Below are 16,127 nucleotides of genomic sequence, written 5' to 3'. Positions count from 1 at the left end.
CTGAAAATACTGCACAATGGGAGTGTGAAATATGTTTATTAATACCACAAAACAAAAGCAAAAAAATTTCCTCAGAATATTTTAAAGGAACGATAAGAAACATAGTAGATGTCATTCCTCCTCTCAATGAAAGAGTAAACATTGTATTAACTACTGAAATCACCTTGAATGAGTGTATTTCACATTGTTGATATGATTGGAGTCTATCTGAATATATTTATATATGCAACATGCTAATTGGCCTTTTCGATTACTTAGAAATTTCATAACTTTTTTATTTGATTGCCTTTATAATATAGCACTACTGCTTCTGTTATTCTACCCTTCTCGTCAATCCATCAAGGTAATTTTTCTCTGTAAGAAGTAAGGTAGTATAAATGTAGTGAGAATGTGTGAATACTGTGAATATTCTTAATTGCTAGTTGGCAACGGACATCTTTTTTGACTGTTGAGGACAGAATTGGTCAATAAATGAGATGTAAGTTAAACAGAGAAATAATGAGATCAGTATGTTTTTCTCACCCTAAGGAATTTGTGGTTCATATTATGGTTTGGGTTGGGTTTGGTTTTTTTTTTTTTTTGACAGAAAAGTAAAGATAGGTAGTCTTTTAGAAGGTGGAGAACATAGTTCATTTGCTGTAGTCTTTCATCTTTGTTACAGAATTATTATTTGTAAAAATGCACATAACTATTTTTAGTCCTTACAGGAGATACTGGTAGTACTGTATAATAATTTTTATACAGTGTATGGACTGGAGCTTGGAGTGAAGATACAAGAGCTATAACATCTTGAACATTATGAGTTTAGAGACTGAAGAAAAAATGCGTATTTAGAATATGCAAGATTGAAGTGGTGAGTGGAATGGGAGTAGTTCAGGCCCAGTAGCTATGAGCCCATGCATCTATGATCCCAATTACAAAACAACTTAATTAGATTTAGGTGTTATTTTCTATTTCTTGGCATTCTGACCATTGCAATTACTACAGAGTATCATGTATTTTTAAATTTTTTTAATGCTTTCACTGGTTTCTCAACAGATACTTTCTGAAGAATTGTATTTTCCATTTAACATTTCAGCAAGTTAACAAAATGCCTTTAATTAGATAAATCAATTGAAAACTAAGAAATTAAATAAACTGTTTTGAAAAAGATCTAGGAATTAAGCATAATCTTGCTGAGTCACTATTACTGCAACCCTAGGGTATTTTACTGTGTCCCGCAGCCGTAGGGAGGAGGAGAGAAGATCCAGCAGGCAGGAATTGTGCATCAAGATTGATTTTTTAAATTATTTTACAAACTCTTTCATAGACTTTTTTCTTCATAGTCTAATTGGACAAAGGATCAGCCACCCCTTGGGGTGATTGGCTAAAATCCTAAAACATCCATTGTCAAAATATTTTTCTACTGTACTATAAACAAGGCTTTTCAAGGCTGCAGGGGTTTGGTTGTTTACATAACTCTGCTACCTCTTCTGTGAGAGAGAAAGTATCTCACGGGCTTAGAAAATAGCAAGAAAATCCTTGCTAGCAGCATTTTTGTATCCACAAGTTACAAAACCTGATTGAGCACTTCCTCACAGTTTTCTGACATATCTGTTAGAAAATATCTGTAGAAGCATAAATGTCCGTGTTACCTCAGTTATCTTATTTGGTTGCTATAAGTGTAATGAAAATAAACCAGTTACAATACTGAAAGCAAAATGTTTCTCCAAAAAACACAAACATAAAATGAAATCCAAGTTTATGTTTAATGCTTTGATATCTTCTGAGCTACATCGTTTCTGTTAATAGTCCAGTTATATGTGGACATTTAAACATTCTGTAAGATACGAGGTTCTATGACATTTACAATACAAAATCCCATTACTTTTACCATGACATTTCAAAGAGATTAAGTAATTCAGATGATTCTTTTTGGAGAATTTCCACTCAGATCTACCCATAGTCTATAAAATTTCAGTTTATGTAGAAATTCTAGCAAGAGGGCCATATGGAACTATAAACAAGTCACAAGAAAATGTTGTAACAAAAACAATAAAAACTAACTCAAACATCAAAAAGTCATACAAACAGGAAGCAATACTGGTTCAGAACCTGGGAGGATGCAAAGCTGATCAAATCAGTCTGTCTGTATCAGCATGGTAGTAAACTTAAGATAAAAGATGTGCTATCAAACATAGATCTAGATTTTTATAGAAATATCTATATGATAAAATAGCTATATAAGTCTAAGAGAGATGGTTTCACATGCCACAGATACTAAAAAAATAAAAAAAAAATGTTTTGCTGAAATTCATAGACTCTAGTAAAGTAAAAATTCGGCTTTTCCCATTTCAGCCGGCACTGAAAATACTTTTTATCTTAGAAAAGTCTTTGGATTTAACAGCTCTATTGTAGCAAACTGCTTGAATGGAAAAATTTCCTTACTAATATTAATTAATAGTGTTTGTTTAAAAGTGTCAATATCAAGAAGAGAACTTAAAGTCTACCAATGCTCATCTGTTATTCTGACTGCCATTCTCACAAAGATAGTGTTTTTTTTATTAAAAGGAATTAATGTTGTAAACAAACTCCAGAAGAGACTAGGAATGCAGGTCTAATCATTGTTCACCATGAAAGTGAGACAGAGACACTGAGTATGGAAAATGGTGCCTCATGCTCCTTAGCAGAAATGATTGAAGGAAACAAAGTTATAAATAGGGATACAAAACTGAAAATAAGAAATGTGAGGGCAGTGCAACACAAATTTCTAGTATCTAGGAAAGGCAAATATTCATTTCTGGTTCTAGTTGCAGTAGTCAGTAGCATAAATGCAGTAATAAAAGAGGTAGGAGCTTCCCTGTCTGTGTTTTAAAATGGTCTTGGGGCCTCAGGAAAAAAAAAACAAAACAACAAAACAAAAAAATCCAAACCAACAAACAAAATAAAAAGTCTACAGCAACTTTATAGCATCTTGAGATCTTTCAAACTTACTACTTGGTGTTAAATGGAAAGCTCCTCCTTGTCAGCTAACAGGAATAGGTGCTTTGTTGTGTCTCTTTTTTCTTTTCTGTGTTTTGAGGAAATGGCAGAGAGAATGTAGGATTTATTTTGTCGTGAATTCCAATGCCATCCTGGTGCTTGCTTTGATTGTTTCACTCAAAACAAAACCCTCAGCATTTATTTTGTTAAGCTTTTATTTTTAGTTTGGATATTTGTTTTTACATGCAGTCCTTGTACACTATGCTTTTCAGAACACAGCATAGTACATAGAACAATATCAATATATTATGGGATCTTCAGAGAGAAACTATTATAACTGAAAGCAAGAAATAATCATAGTAAAGCTGATTAAGATTCAGGGCAAAACCACTGTGTTACTACCATAGATTTCATGACTGGCATCTTTAAACTTTGAAAAGCCCAGGCTGTTTCTTATCCTGTGTCATTTACACTGAACTACTTTCTGGTAAAACCGCCTTCCTGCCCAAGTCAGCACAGTTGGGACAGCAGTGCCCCAAAGGTCTCAGTCTCATGTGCCAGGTAATATGGCACATCACTGGCACATCAGAAGCGTTGGACCAGCTCCTGGGAAAAGATGTCCTGGTGTTAGTCTGCTGGAGCAAGGGAGCAGCTCTGCAGGAAGGGCTTGGTAATCTTGGCAGACACCCCACTGAGCAGGCGTCAGCTGCGCACATGTTCACTGATGAAGTCCCATACAAGGGGCTGCATCAGCAATAACATACTTAACACGTCAAGGGAAATGGTTATTCTCATCTATTCTCATCTATTCTCATCTATTTGTATTCCTGAGGCCACATCTGAGGTAGCTCCCTCTGTGGCCAGTTTTGTTCTTCCGGTAGAAAACATTTGTATTTTAAGAAAGTTAGTGAGGAGCCTGGACTAGAGGACTTGCAGAATCCCCCACACCCTATTTGATTCTGTGCAAATATCCTGTTAATAAAGTGTTAGATCTCTAGATGAACACTGATTCTTATTAGCTGTTTTGTAATTGATCAACGTATTTTAATAAGATAAAAAACAATAGGAATTTTAAGTGTAATCCACACTATCACCAGCACCATGTTTCAAATGATAAAATATTGGGTAATTTTTATAATAAAATTCTTTTTTAATTTTGATTGCCTGTTTTGGTTGCATCAGTTGTTAACTGAGCAGTTCCATTCTGTGATCTTTCATCAGCCATTAGTGTAAAGTCATGCCATTGGGATAAGGCATTCACGTCTTTGTGTGTCTGCTGAAGCTGAGATAGTATCTAGGCACCCTGTGGTTCCATGGAGAGCATTGCTTGGCTCTCTTAAATGCTCTGGACTGTCCTCTTGCTGTGTAAGGATTCTAGCATCTTAGCTTTGATATTTGAGCTGGATATCTAAGCTGGGCATTGTGAATGGCTTCTCTTTGCAGCATTAAATTAAGTCTGTTTCCAGGCTCCACTGTGTATCAATGCATAAGGGCTGACAGATTCTCACTGTCTCACTAGGATGTTGAAAATATCATACCATAAGTCATTTCATTGCAGCACTGTTGGGATCTTTGTCAGAACCTTAGGTAAAAAGAACAATATGCTTGGAAGGTGATTATTAGACTCAGTTTACTTGAAGACAATAAAATAAATTTTTTTTAATCCTTTCTTTCTGAAGAGGTGAAAGAGATTTACTGAAATGAAACTGACACAGAATTGTGCCATTGCCATCAGGTTTTAGTCGTTACCATGATTATTCAATCATGAAAGAAAAACAGGCAATCATCTGATACATATTTAAGTATTTAGGCCAAGCATGTTAATTTTTGCAAATAGCAAGTGTAATGCTTTACAACTCCTTTAAAAGCAAAGTATCTCATATTTATCTATTCAGATAATTTGTCTTATTTATATTGTGTAGGATGGGTAGTTTATATTACCTTTTCTGGCAAATATATAGTGTTCAGTATTCATGTTCACCATCAAACTCCCTACAAATGACAAAGGTTAGGTTAATAACTTTTTCATTAAATCAGGAATGAATAACTGCCCATTAACCTCTATGTGCCGTTTTGAATGTTGTCATGTATCATAAATTAAGCAGTAGAGGACTTCACCTTAGATCAGAGAACCCCAGGAAGACTCAGCAACTTCATAGAGCAGTATTCTTGATTCAGTAGTTGGCTTTCTTCTAGGTTAGTACCAGAAATGAAGCAATATAGTATATAAGTATAAATATCTAATTTACAGATGTGGAAGGTAGCGGTTATATTCTCCATGTTATGTACAAAAAACCCCATATGCACAATCATTAAGATAATTATAATTGTCTTTCACAATAGTATATAACTAAAATCTAATTCTCCTGGCAATCATAGGTATTTAAATAATCTGAGTAGCTTTTTGAAGTTTAGTTACTGGAACTATTGTGTGTCACTTTTTTAAAATTTAGACCAGTGTACTTCCATGCCACTACTTAATGAGCTTTTGTTGTTCTTATTGGAAAATATTAAGAGTTAAAAAAACATATCCCACCAGCATCCAGATGCAGGGGATTTCAGAGGTACATACACAGTGCCTAACTTACTGCAGATAGGAAAGGAAAGCATTGGCATTTGCAGAATAAAGTTGCTATAAACACGTAAAAGTTTCATTAAAAGTTAATAAAATGCAGTTGCGCACAAGCCTGTGCCAATGCTGTTTTGAGAAAACTATTTAAGGAAAACTTTTTAAAGAAGCTTCTAAGAACATTTTTCAAATTTCTATGTCATAAAAGAGCTTAAAATAAATATTGATTTGAAGGAAACATAGAAAAGTATAGGAATCCAAGAAATGAAAGCTAGGGAAGACAGTGCTTTGAATCTTCGTACATTCCTAGTAAATTAAGCCAAAATGCAATAAAGAAAATCAGCATTCTGGTTTTAAAAAAACCTGTGTTTTTTCTAAAAGACCTGGTGCACATTTCCTGAATACACTACCTTAAGTTCAATAATTATGAACATAATATGTATACCCAGGGGAAGTAAATGATCATCAGCACATGTGTATACTGGTACAGATAAAGTACTTACTGTATCTGTTGCCCTTGGTACTGCCCTATAATCCTTGGTTTTGTTGCCTTTCTATTGATTAGTAAATTAAACACTCAAAAACTTGTAAAAAGGCATAAAAATCATTTGAACACTGATAAATATTGGGCAGTTTCAGAAAACTGACGTATCTTCCTTTACGGATATATTTCTTCTTACTGCAGATCTAATGCATTTGAAGTGCTGGCACTCGATGGAGTTAGTACTGGGATACTTCAGTTTTATACAGCCCAGGAGAGTGCTGACTGGCTGAGAGCAATGTCAACTAACATCAGTGATTTGACACTTCAAAATGTATGTTACTTTCTGCATATTTTCTTGTTTATGCTATTGTAAAAGTATTTCTAGTTTTCAAAGGGTAAAAAACAATTCACATTTAAGATACAATATATAAAATGCTTGTGTATGGGGAGGAAAAGGAGAAAGGAAAAAGCAGGGAGAGGTTGCCTAATCAAAAATATCAAGTTTTCAAGGCACGCAGTGTTAGCGTAGAAGAGAGAGCAGTAGAGAATCACATTACATTTATCATTTTAAAGACTTTTAGGATGAAATATTTATCCATACTGGTCATTTCACAGAGATTTAGATGTGACAAAATATTTCATTTCTACATTTTTGTAATTAAACTGTGCTTGAAATTAGCATTTGTTGATTTTGAAATAAGCATGTGAAAATTCTGTAGCTAGTGAAGTATGATTTACAGAGGCTTTCTGGGAGACAATGTTACATCTCTAAGTTGTCTAAGAGTTGATTTATTTAAGGTCACATTATTCCATCTCACGTCATTATTCCATAGTATAAAGATGCCTATGCTATTTTAAGTTATTCCTGTAAATTAATAAGTAACAATTGCCTTTGCAAGAAGAAGTATTAACTAATCCCTGGAGAAACAAAAAATTACTATTTGGATAGCACATTTATTATTCCAACAAAGAGCAGCTAAAAATATAATAGTTGATAAATAAATAATAAATTTAAATATAATAATTTATAATTACAGAACTAACCAAAAAGTTAAATAGGGAATCCAATAATGTACAATTTTGAAAATATATTTGTCTTTAAGAAATGGTAAAATTCACTGATGAAAATACAATAGCACAGCCTGTGCAAGTTTTAATCTTTTTTTCCTAGATGTGTTGAGTCTGTAACTTCTTTCATAAATTTTAATTTAGTAGCCTGAGTTTAATTTATGCTTTGTACTCTAAATAAACTGTTTCTTAGGTCTCGAGATTATATTATGTAGAATTTGTATTAAATTTCAACATAAATCTTTGGTTAAAACAGAATTAAAATTTAATTTATTTTTCTAGTCTTCAAAAGTTACATGAATCACGTTTGATCATAATAGTTCATTTATTCCATTAATTCTTTTAAAATATTGAATTGCTTAACCAATCTCTTTGACAAAATGAAAAGTTTTTGCCTATGACTTATTCTTTATAAATACTCTGTATTTAGTGACTCATATCATGTACAGAGTATTATTATTTGATAATTCTAAGAAAGTGTATGGTAATATTTCTAGAGCAATTCCAGTTCATAGTTACTAAGCCTTTTTTTTCTTTATAGAGAAATTCACTGAATGAAAACCACTCCAAGGATATAAGTGAATAAGAATAAAAATAAATGCAGGCAGCTTTTATTAGTCATATGGTGCTAGTCTGTTTTTTTCCGAAGGACTGTGTGCAGTAACTATGTGTCCTGACATAGTCTCTTCACTGTGCTGCGACCTGTCAGCAGCAATATTTCATTACAAACTAAGTGCTTTCATTAGTCTTCTCCACTCTCTATTAACAGTGAATTCTGCCAACAAAGTAGTCCATCTGGTGTTCATATAATTGGCTGCTCCCAGGAGGGGTCTGAGAAACAACAGTCGTGATGAATATCCATGTTTCATGTCCGTAGTGAGTTACAAAGTAAACTCTATGCAGCTCATATGAGAAGCATGTAAACTTCTTTGCTTGGACAGTAGCTTTACAGTTTTTGTCAGGTGTGCAGCCTGTGGAACAACTGGAAAGGTGTGTCCAGAGAATTTTTGTAATTATTGATCATCAGAAGGGGAGATGCAGTAATCAGTGAGAATCTCTTTTGTTGCAAACTGGTTTTAAAACAAGGATTGTGAGGCTGGAGTACAGCAGAAGGCTGGAGAGCTCACTGCCTCTGGGCAGCCAGAAAACAAACCACTGTCCACAGTGCTTAGGGCAGGGACTTTGAATTAGGCTTCTTGAAAGTCCATTTGGAATGCTTTTTATTACCTTAGTCCTATCATTTGAAAAAAATTATTCTTTTCTTATCATATCTCTGACACTGACATTAGGGAATGGATCTGTAATTCCTTCAGAGCTTCTTTCTGTTTCTGCACTTCTCCTCTTCTGTGGAGTGTCTCCCCATTCTCCAGGAGTGAAGATAATCACTACTGATTCAAAAATTGTTTCAGAGAATTCCTTATCTGGTTATGGGTTATTTTCATGAGTACTTGCTGACTCTAAGTTCAGTTGCTTCTCCAAATATTTAAACTATTGATTTCTTATTCTGTCCTGTGCCATCATGTCTGTATGGAAATTTCTTACTAGATACATGGTCACAATGGATTTTCTTGCTAATAACTTTTGGCATAATGTCAGCATCCTTACCTGAGCTATTACTAGGTTTTTAAGCAATACTTAGCATTATTCATGTTTTACTTTCACATGTTTTTACATTTTCTTTTGCTGGTACTTGTTTCATGACTTTAGCAACTTTTCTTGCACTTTAGTCATTCTTACTTAAACTGTGCCTATTTGTGCTACTCTTATATACATTCTTGTCCTACATTTTTGCATAATATTTTGAATAATTTATTTTAGAATTTTAGTTCTTAAAGAGCTCCTAATAGGGATATTTTTTGTACAGTGCACGCAATCTTTCCTGTATCACTTTACCCAGATATACTTCATTTTTTTTATTTTACCCTAGTACAGTCATGTTCAGCAGCTCTTTGTCAGATCTCCTGCTGATGCTAGGAGACAGTCCTAATGTAGGTAGTGCAAAAATAGCTCTGCCATAATGTGACACTTCTGCTAATGTCAGACTACTCTTTTGAAGTACTGAAACATCTAACTTCTATACAAAGGCAAGCTCTCTGGAGATCAAGTGTATAGGAGGAGTCATCTTTCAACAGTGAAGATGTGAGAAGTTGTCACTGCATAGGAATGCTACCCCTGTATGATAGCATATTTACAGAGTGCTACTTGGTAGATGAGAAATAATGGTTCTGGTACCAGCCTGGAGTTAGTTCTTAAATGGCAGAGGAGGCCAGGGAATGCTGCAATATGGAGAAAAATGTAAGGGTGTCTTTTCAGCCCTCATTGCTGATACATGCTTTGTGTGCTGAGCTCAGAAAATCTCCTAGTAACAGTCAGCTTCACAAGCAACATGCATTTACTTTTATTTCTGAGGACCCTTGCCCCAGATTATTCCTCTCTCTGTTCATATTCTGGTTTTCTGTTTTTTTCACATACTTTTCTACCTGCATGGAACTACCCTATCATCTTCCTTTGTGATTTAATCCCCATTTTAAATGTTCTCAAAGCTCTTTACATTTACCTTTGGCAGAAATAAATAGAGGTGAATGAGCACCTCGCATTTATTTCTTCATACACCTCTTTTCTCACAGATGGAGGTGCAGTTGAAAAAACTGAGGGAAGAGGGATAACAGAAACCGGCAGTGAATTTTCCATGATGAAATAAGAAGCACAGGAAACAAGTTAATCTACATGTGCTTCTTACTGCTGCTGTTCTTAATTTCTTCAGATGAAGGGTTCTTTGCAGTCTGAAGTGACAATGCCATGATGGTGATAATTTTTTAGGAGAAAGGTCTTTGGGATAATTTATATTTCTCTCCCCATTTTTCACCATTCAGATTGACAACTATTAGATATGTGTGGCTTTTCTCATGGATCTTAATTATTTTCTTTGAAATATAGCATTGAACATAAATTCAGTCATAATCAGTAGAAGCACCTAAAGGTAATTCTGTCAGTTCATTTACATTATAGAGATTTGTTTCTTATATTTATAACTTTCTCAAGATTTTGTGTTTTTTCCTAGTGTACTCTAAAGATGTTACTTTAAAAAAAAATATTCATAAATAAATGAGTAGGTCATAAGCAGGTAAGAGAACAAGTTATGATGCACTTGTTCCACTTTAAACATTATTTATGATTTTTATAAATCATTCCAGCAGTTTCATTGTTCATTCATCCAGTTCATGGTAGAAACCTAAAATTTTATATTAAAGTAAAATAAATTATTAGTACAGATGACATTTATGCCCATGACAGCTTTCTTAATTGCAAATGTCATAGTCTGTAAACCTTCTCTTTTATTTCTTCAGGTAAACATTGCAGTCGTGTGAAATTTCTGTTGTAATAGAGATTTTTGAAATATGAGCTTTGAACATACATAAAAAAAAGAAACGAAAGAAGATTGAGAAGGTCTTGCTTTCTTTACACCGCAGAATGTGGGGTACATGTAGATGGAAACAAAATCCTTGTATGTAGGAAGCAGTATACAAATTTGACTGCCTCAATGATTGTACAAACAGTTCTATTCCCAGGGTGAGAATGCATAATATTTCTTCACTGCTGCTTTTTGTTCTTTTAAGTGCAAAAATTTCCAGTTCAAAGTATCACAGTTCAAACTGTAGAGGTTGTAAAGGGAAGTCAGTAAGGATAGGAACCACATCCCCTAAGCTTAGCCAAGCAATAAGCAGTCACATAGGATACCTATACAGCTAGGAAAAAAATAGGTGCCTGTCAAGATCCTTCACTCTCACTGTTTTCTGGAAAGAGAATATAGGTATATCATATGTGAGATAAATCCCAGCCTGGGTGGTATTTAGATTTAGGTAAATGGTTTGGAATCATTTCTGTTCCTGCTCCGTATGTATCCATTTAGAACGGAGTATAGGAATTACAATCTGCTTAATGGTTCCTTTCCCAAGTTGCCTGCAGTCTTTGCAGACCCAGGTTTTTGTTTTAGTTCCCCTGCTGTCTCCAGCTCCCATTTCTATGCTGCAGTGCTGAGAGCTCATGCGCTGCCAGCAAGGTAAATGTATGCCATTTGTATTCCTGTCTGTCTGCACCAGCTGTGGAGGCATGTGAAGGGCACACATGGTGCCGGGTGAAGTGAGGAGTTTGTACTTCTCTCTCCTCAGCCCCATGACATTGGGATGTAATATGATATAGAAGCAGATCTTTCCTCTCCCCACAGATACATCGGGGCTGCAGCCATCCTGCTTTGAATAGGGAATTGCTGTCTGTGCAGCGAACAGCTGCAGAGTCCAAAGCGTTCTTCCCTATCGTCCTTACCAATGGGAAGCTGAGCTGGTTATGAGGATGCTCGTCGGAATACCATCATGGTGCAGTAAACCTGCATGGCCAGTCTGACACACATTTTTCCAGGCACATCTGAACCCATTTACTTGCACTGGCTTGTGCTATAGTAATCTTGTTATTGAGCATGGTTTTGGACTCTTGAAAAGAAATTATGTTTTCTCTGTGTGTAACATTGCTTTTATATAGTTACTTTGTGTATGTTTTTGTGTCTGAAGCACAGGAGAAAGGTTGGACCTGCATATGGGCAGGGTGTATCAGCATTTTTACTGACATTGAAGTATTCCAGGTGTCTTTTCATTAAGACCTGCACAACTGCTCCAGCAGGATTAAGCCCACCCCCAAATCAGACTGATGAGGTCTGCTTCCTTCTGCAATGCTGAGCATGTCATCAATTTGTTTTAACCAAGTTACAGAGGGAGGTTCTTGAGTTCTGGCTGATTTGTTACTGCTGGGGCCCCGAGGGCACCAAGAATCTCAGCCATCTCTTCTCCCAGCTGTCCTTCAGGCCAGCTCCGGCACAGTGCAGCCCTGCAGTCAGGGGCCGGGCTGAGGAAGGCACACCTGTGTGCATGACCTGTGAGGAGCCTTGCTGGGGCCCCGGTCTCCACTCAGCAGCTGAATTTCAGTTCCATCCCCGTCTTTGCTCCATGCCTGTGCTAAGCTGCAGGTGCCAGCACCTGCAGGCTGTGACCCACCTCTGTTGTGGTAGACCCTGCTCCTCCTCTAGGGTGGCAGGGAGCTGGTAGGGCCACTCCAAGAGCCTAGCAGGATCTCTCAACACACTGTCCAAGGTGACAGCCAGGCCTGGCAGATGCCCCAGGCTCCCAGCAGCTTGGCCACCTCAACCTCAGACCTTCAGTCACTCCCAGCTGTCTGACCCACCAGCACACCTGCACTGTTTGACTGCACAATTCAGTTCCAAAAGGTTGCAAAAGTAATTGTGTGAGGTAGAAGAGCCCTGATCGCCCATGATAGGTTAGGCCTGACAAGAGCTCCTACAGCCCTGAGCATTGCTTTCACCCTCCGTCCCTACAGTCTAGACTCCTGTTGTTATCCTACCCCTCCACACTGCTTTTTGTCTTAGGGCCATTTTGTTTATGATCATAGATACTTCACGTTGGGCAGGACAATGACTTGTTATTGTTATCTGTTAGGTGCAAGTGTGTGTGTGTATATAAATCCTAACACAAAGCCATACAGGTGTACTGGGTCTGGCTGGGATGGCGGTAGCTTTCTTCATAGCAGCAGGTGCTGTGTTTTGTATCTGTGGCTAGAACAGCATTAATAACACACCAGTGTATTGGTTGGTGCTGAACAGTGCTTGCACAGGATGAAGGCTTTGACTTTTTCTCACTCTGACACCCCTCACCCACCTCAGCAAAGGATGACCAAAGAATTAGGAAGGGACATGGTTGGGACAGCTGACTGAAAGTGGGCAAAAAGATATTCCATACCACTGTGCTCAGCAATAGAAGTGACATAGTGGACAAAGGAGGTGTGGGTTTGTCTTCCAAGATGGCTGTTGCTTGGAGCCTGCTTGTGGGAGGCAGAGAGTGATTGCATTTATGTCATTTGTTTTTTCCTTGTTTCTTTCACTTAAGCTCTCTTTATTTTGACTCAGAATTTTTCTTGCTTTTGCTTTTCCTATTCTCTCACCCTTCCTGCTTGTTGAGGGAAGGGAGTGAGGAGCTATGTGGGTGCTCAGCTACTGGCCAGAGTCAACCCACAACAATCAATGGCACCACCATTTTTACTGAGTTACATCCACAGATTCCATCTTAAAAATCGGGTATGCCCAGGATACAAGAAATAGCCCTGGATTTCTTCTGCTCATTTCCTATGGCGGTTGTAGATTTCCCTGTGCCTAGGTGTAGAGTTTTGGTCTTCCATCACAAACCTTTCATTTCTAATAAAACAGGCTTTTTTTGACAACAAGGTCCTTTGGAAGTACTCTAGGACAGTTTTCAGCTTACACCTAGCATATAGGGAAGTCTGGTTTTCCACTCTAATCTATTTGTTTCTAGATTCTTATCTGCACTTAACAATATTGCACTTTAAAGAAATGTTACACTTTAAAGAAGAGAATATATGTCAGTGTTGTCCCCCACTCATCTATGCAAACTATGACTGCCAGAAAAAAGTCAAAATGAACAAAACTCTTCATTATCTAAACAAAGAGGAAAAACTTTGTCTTGGAGGGTAAACTAAAAGGAAAGCCGATGCAATTCTCCTTTCATCTTTAAATGCATCTTATAGTCTATTGTTATCATTACACAAGGACTTAATTGCAGAACTCATTTAAGAATCTGCTTAAGCAGTTTTTTAACTGGGACCTCAGTGAGATGTCTACAGTGTAGTATAATATTTTCACTCAGACTGGCAAAGTTAAATTCATAAATGCAAATCTTTATGAGGTATTTAAGGAAAAATATGATAAAAGGCTTTTGTCTTTCAAATACTTGTTTTTTTTAATTCACTGTAATAGTAAAAATCTAATATTTAAGCACTGAATGGTATCATTTCTTAAAAATATAATTTGGAAGTATTAATATAGTATTCAATAACTAAATCAATCAATGCTAATTGCACCACAGAAACTCTTCAGCATATTAATAACTCTGTGTGTTCTTCCATCTCTCTTTTATAGATGAAAATGGCAAATAAATGCTGTTCTCCCTCTGACCAGGTAAGATTTCCATTATATTATACATTTCTTTTAATTCTTGTGATTACATTGTTGGAAAATTTGTAGAGGTTGCATATACTCATCTAGTCAGTTTTAAAATTCTAAAGTTTTCTATGGTTTGAAATTCTGAAATTACCTACTCAATACAGGAGATTCTTAATATGCATAATAATACACAGTAATAAGTAGAATCATCCACTGTAAACCTAAAAAGTGGATTAGATGGAGCCATGAAATACATGGGAGGGGAACAATGGAACTCCCAACCAGGTCTTGGAAAGCACAGTCTACGTTTGCATGTAACACTGCAGCAGTGAGTCTGTTAACTCCCAGTTTACATCACATATGGTGCACACATAGCCAAGGGGTGTATTCCAGATGCAGTCTGTTTTGCATGTACCATGCTATGCAGAATGCATTTGCCATGTGTGTTTTTCTGTGACTTTTGGAGCTCAGGACCCTGATGATACATTTCTTCTACTCCAATTAGACCAATGTCCTGAAGACCCAGATGAATTTACTGGACTGGGAAGTATTCTTACTTCTTGCAGCATTGCAAAGAGGGCTTTTTTGTTTACTTTGTAAAATATAATAGCATTTTCCAGACTAATTTGTTAATTCTGGAAAGTACTTTGAAGTTTGTATTACAAAACTAATGGGTTTCACTTACATCTGTTTTCATTGCATCAGGCTGGAATTGAATCATTACTGAAGAACAGAGACTCCAGTCCCACCTCTTTTCAAAAATTCTAGGCTTGTAGATTGTAAAGGTGAAAAATAGATGTCTTATAGTGTTTTGCCGCAGAAATTAAAATTTTTTACAGAAGTCAAAGATCGAGTCAAAAATTTCTTCATATCAGGATCAAATAAATATTTATTAGCTTGACATATTATATACTCTTTCACACATCACTAGTTTGTCATCTTATTTGTAAAATGTACATGGACATGTATAGACTTTTCTAGAAGTTACTGAAAGTATTCAAGCATTAACAGTTTCTTAAAACAGGAAACTGTTTTCTTATATTTGCGTTAATCCTTTTAAAAAATATACCTCAAAACCCACCACAGACTTTAATTCTGTGTGTAGAACATAATCAAATTACCCCTAAAACTAAAATGAATGCCTATTCCATAAAGGAAGTGAGTATTTAGTGTTCACTGGAAGTGTCTTCCAACACCTTGCTAGTGGATGGACTGCGAGATGGGTGATGGGAGAGTAAAGTCCCTCTCACTGTAAGTAAAGATCAGATTTGTGAGCACTTCCGGAACCTGAACATACATAAGTCTATGGGACCTGATTAAATGCATCACAGAGTCCTGAGAGAATTGGCTGATGCAGTTGCCAGGCCACTCTCCATGGTATTTGGAAAGTCATAGAATTCAGGTGAAGCCCCTGGTGAGTGGTAGAAGAGAAATATTGCACTCATTTTTAAAACAGATAGAAAAGAGGACCCCAGGAACTACTGACCTGTCAGCCTCATCTCTGTTCCTGGGAAGATCATGGAACAGATCCTCCTAGAAGCTGTGATAAGGCACTTGAAGGGCAGAGAGGACTTAGGGAACAGAAAGCCAGCTATGTCCTGTGCTGCATCAAAAGTATAGAGGCCAGGAGGTCAGGGCAGGTGATTCTGCCCCTCTGCTCTGCTCTTGTGAGACCCCTCCAGCTCTGCATCTAGCCCTGGAGCTCCCAAATTAAGAAGGATGTAGACCAGCTCTAACAGGTCCAGAGGAAGGCCACAAAGAGGATCAGAGGGATGGAACATCTCTGCTATGAGAAGAGACTGAGGAAGCTTTGGCTGTTCAGCCTGGAAAAGGGAATGCTCCAGGGTGACCTTTTTGCAGCCTTTCAGTACTTAAAGGGGGACTATAAAAATGATTGGGACAAACCTTTTAGCAGGATCTATTGTGATAGGACAACGGGTAATAATTTTAACCTGAAAGAGTACTGATTTAGATTAGCCATAAAGAAGAAGTTGGGTTTTTTTACATTAAGGGTGTTAAAGCAC

At 36.7% G+C, this 16,127-nt stretch overlaps 1 protein-coding gene across 1 annotated transcript in view; it reads left to right on the top strand.

Annotated features, from left to right (window-relative positions):
• Nucleotides 1-16,127, top strand: part of SNTG2 (syntrophin gamma 2) — a 193,383-nt gene that overhangs the window by 131,636 nt on the left and 45,620 nt on the right. Inside the window, exons 12-13 of the mRNA XM_042032748.1 lie at nucleotides 6,216-6,345; nucleotides 14,080-14,118. Of these exons, the coding sequence (XP_041888682.1) occupies nucleotides 6,216-6,345; nucleotides 14,080-14,118 (169 nt within the window). The remainder of the gene's footprint in view (nucleotides 1-6,215; nucleotides 6,346-14,079; nucleotides 14,119-16,127) is intronic.

This window comes from Corvus kubaryi, unplaced genomic scaffold (genome assembly GCF_017639235.1).
Source record: "Corvus kubaryi isolate FWS band 111438036 unplaced genomic scaffold, C.kubaryi_AGA036_p1.0 37354, whole genome shotgun sequence".
NCBI lineage: Eukaryota > Metazoa > Chordata > Aves > Passeriformes > Corvidae > Corvus > Corvus kubaryi.
The sequence above is the reverse complement of the archived record's forward strand: the minus strand, read 5'-3'. Positions and strand labels throughout refer to the sequence as shown.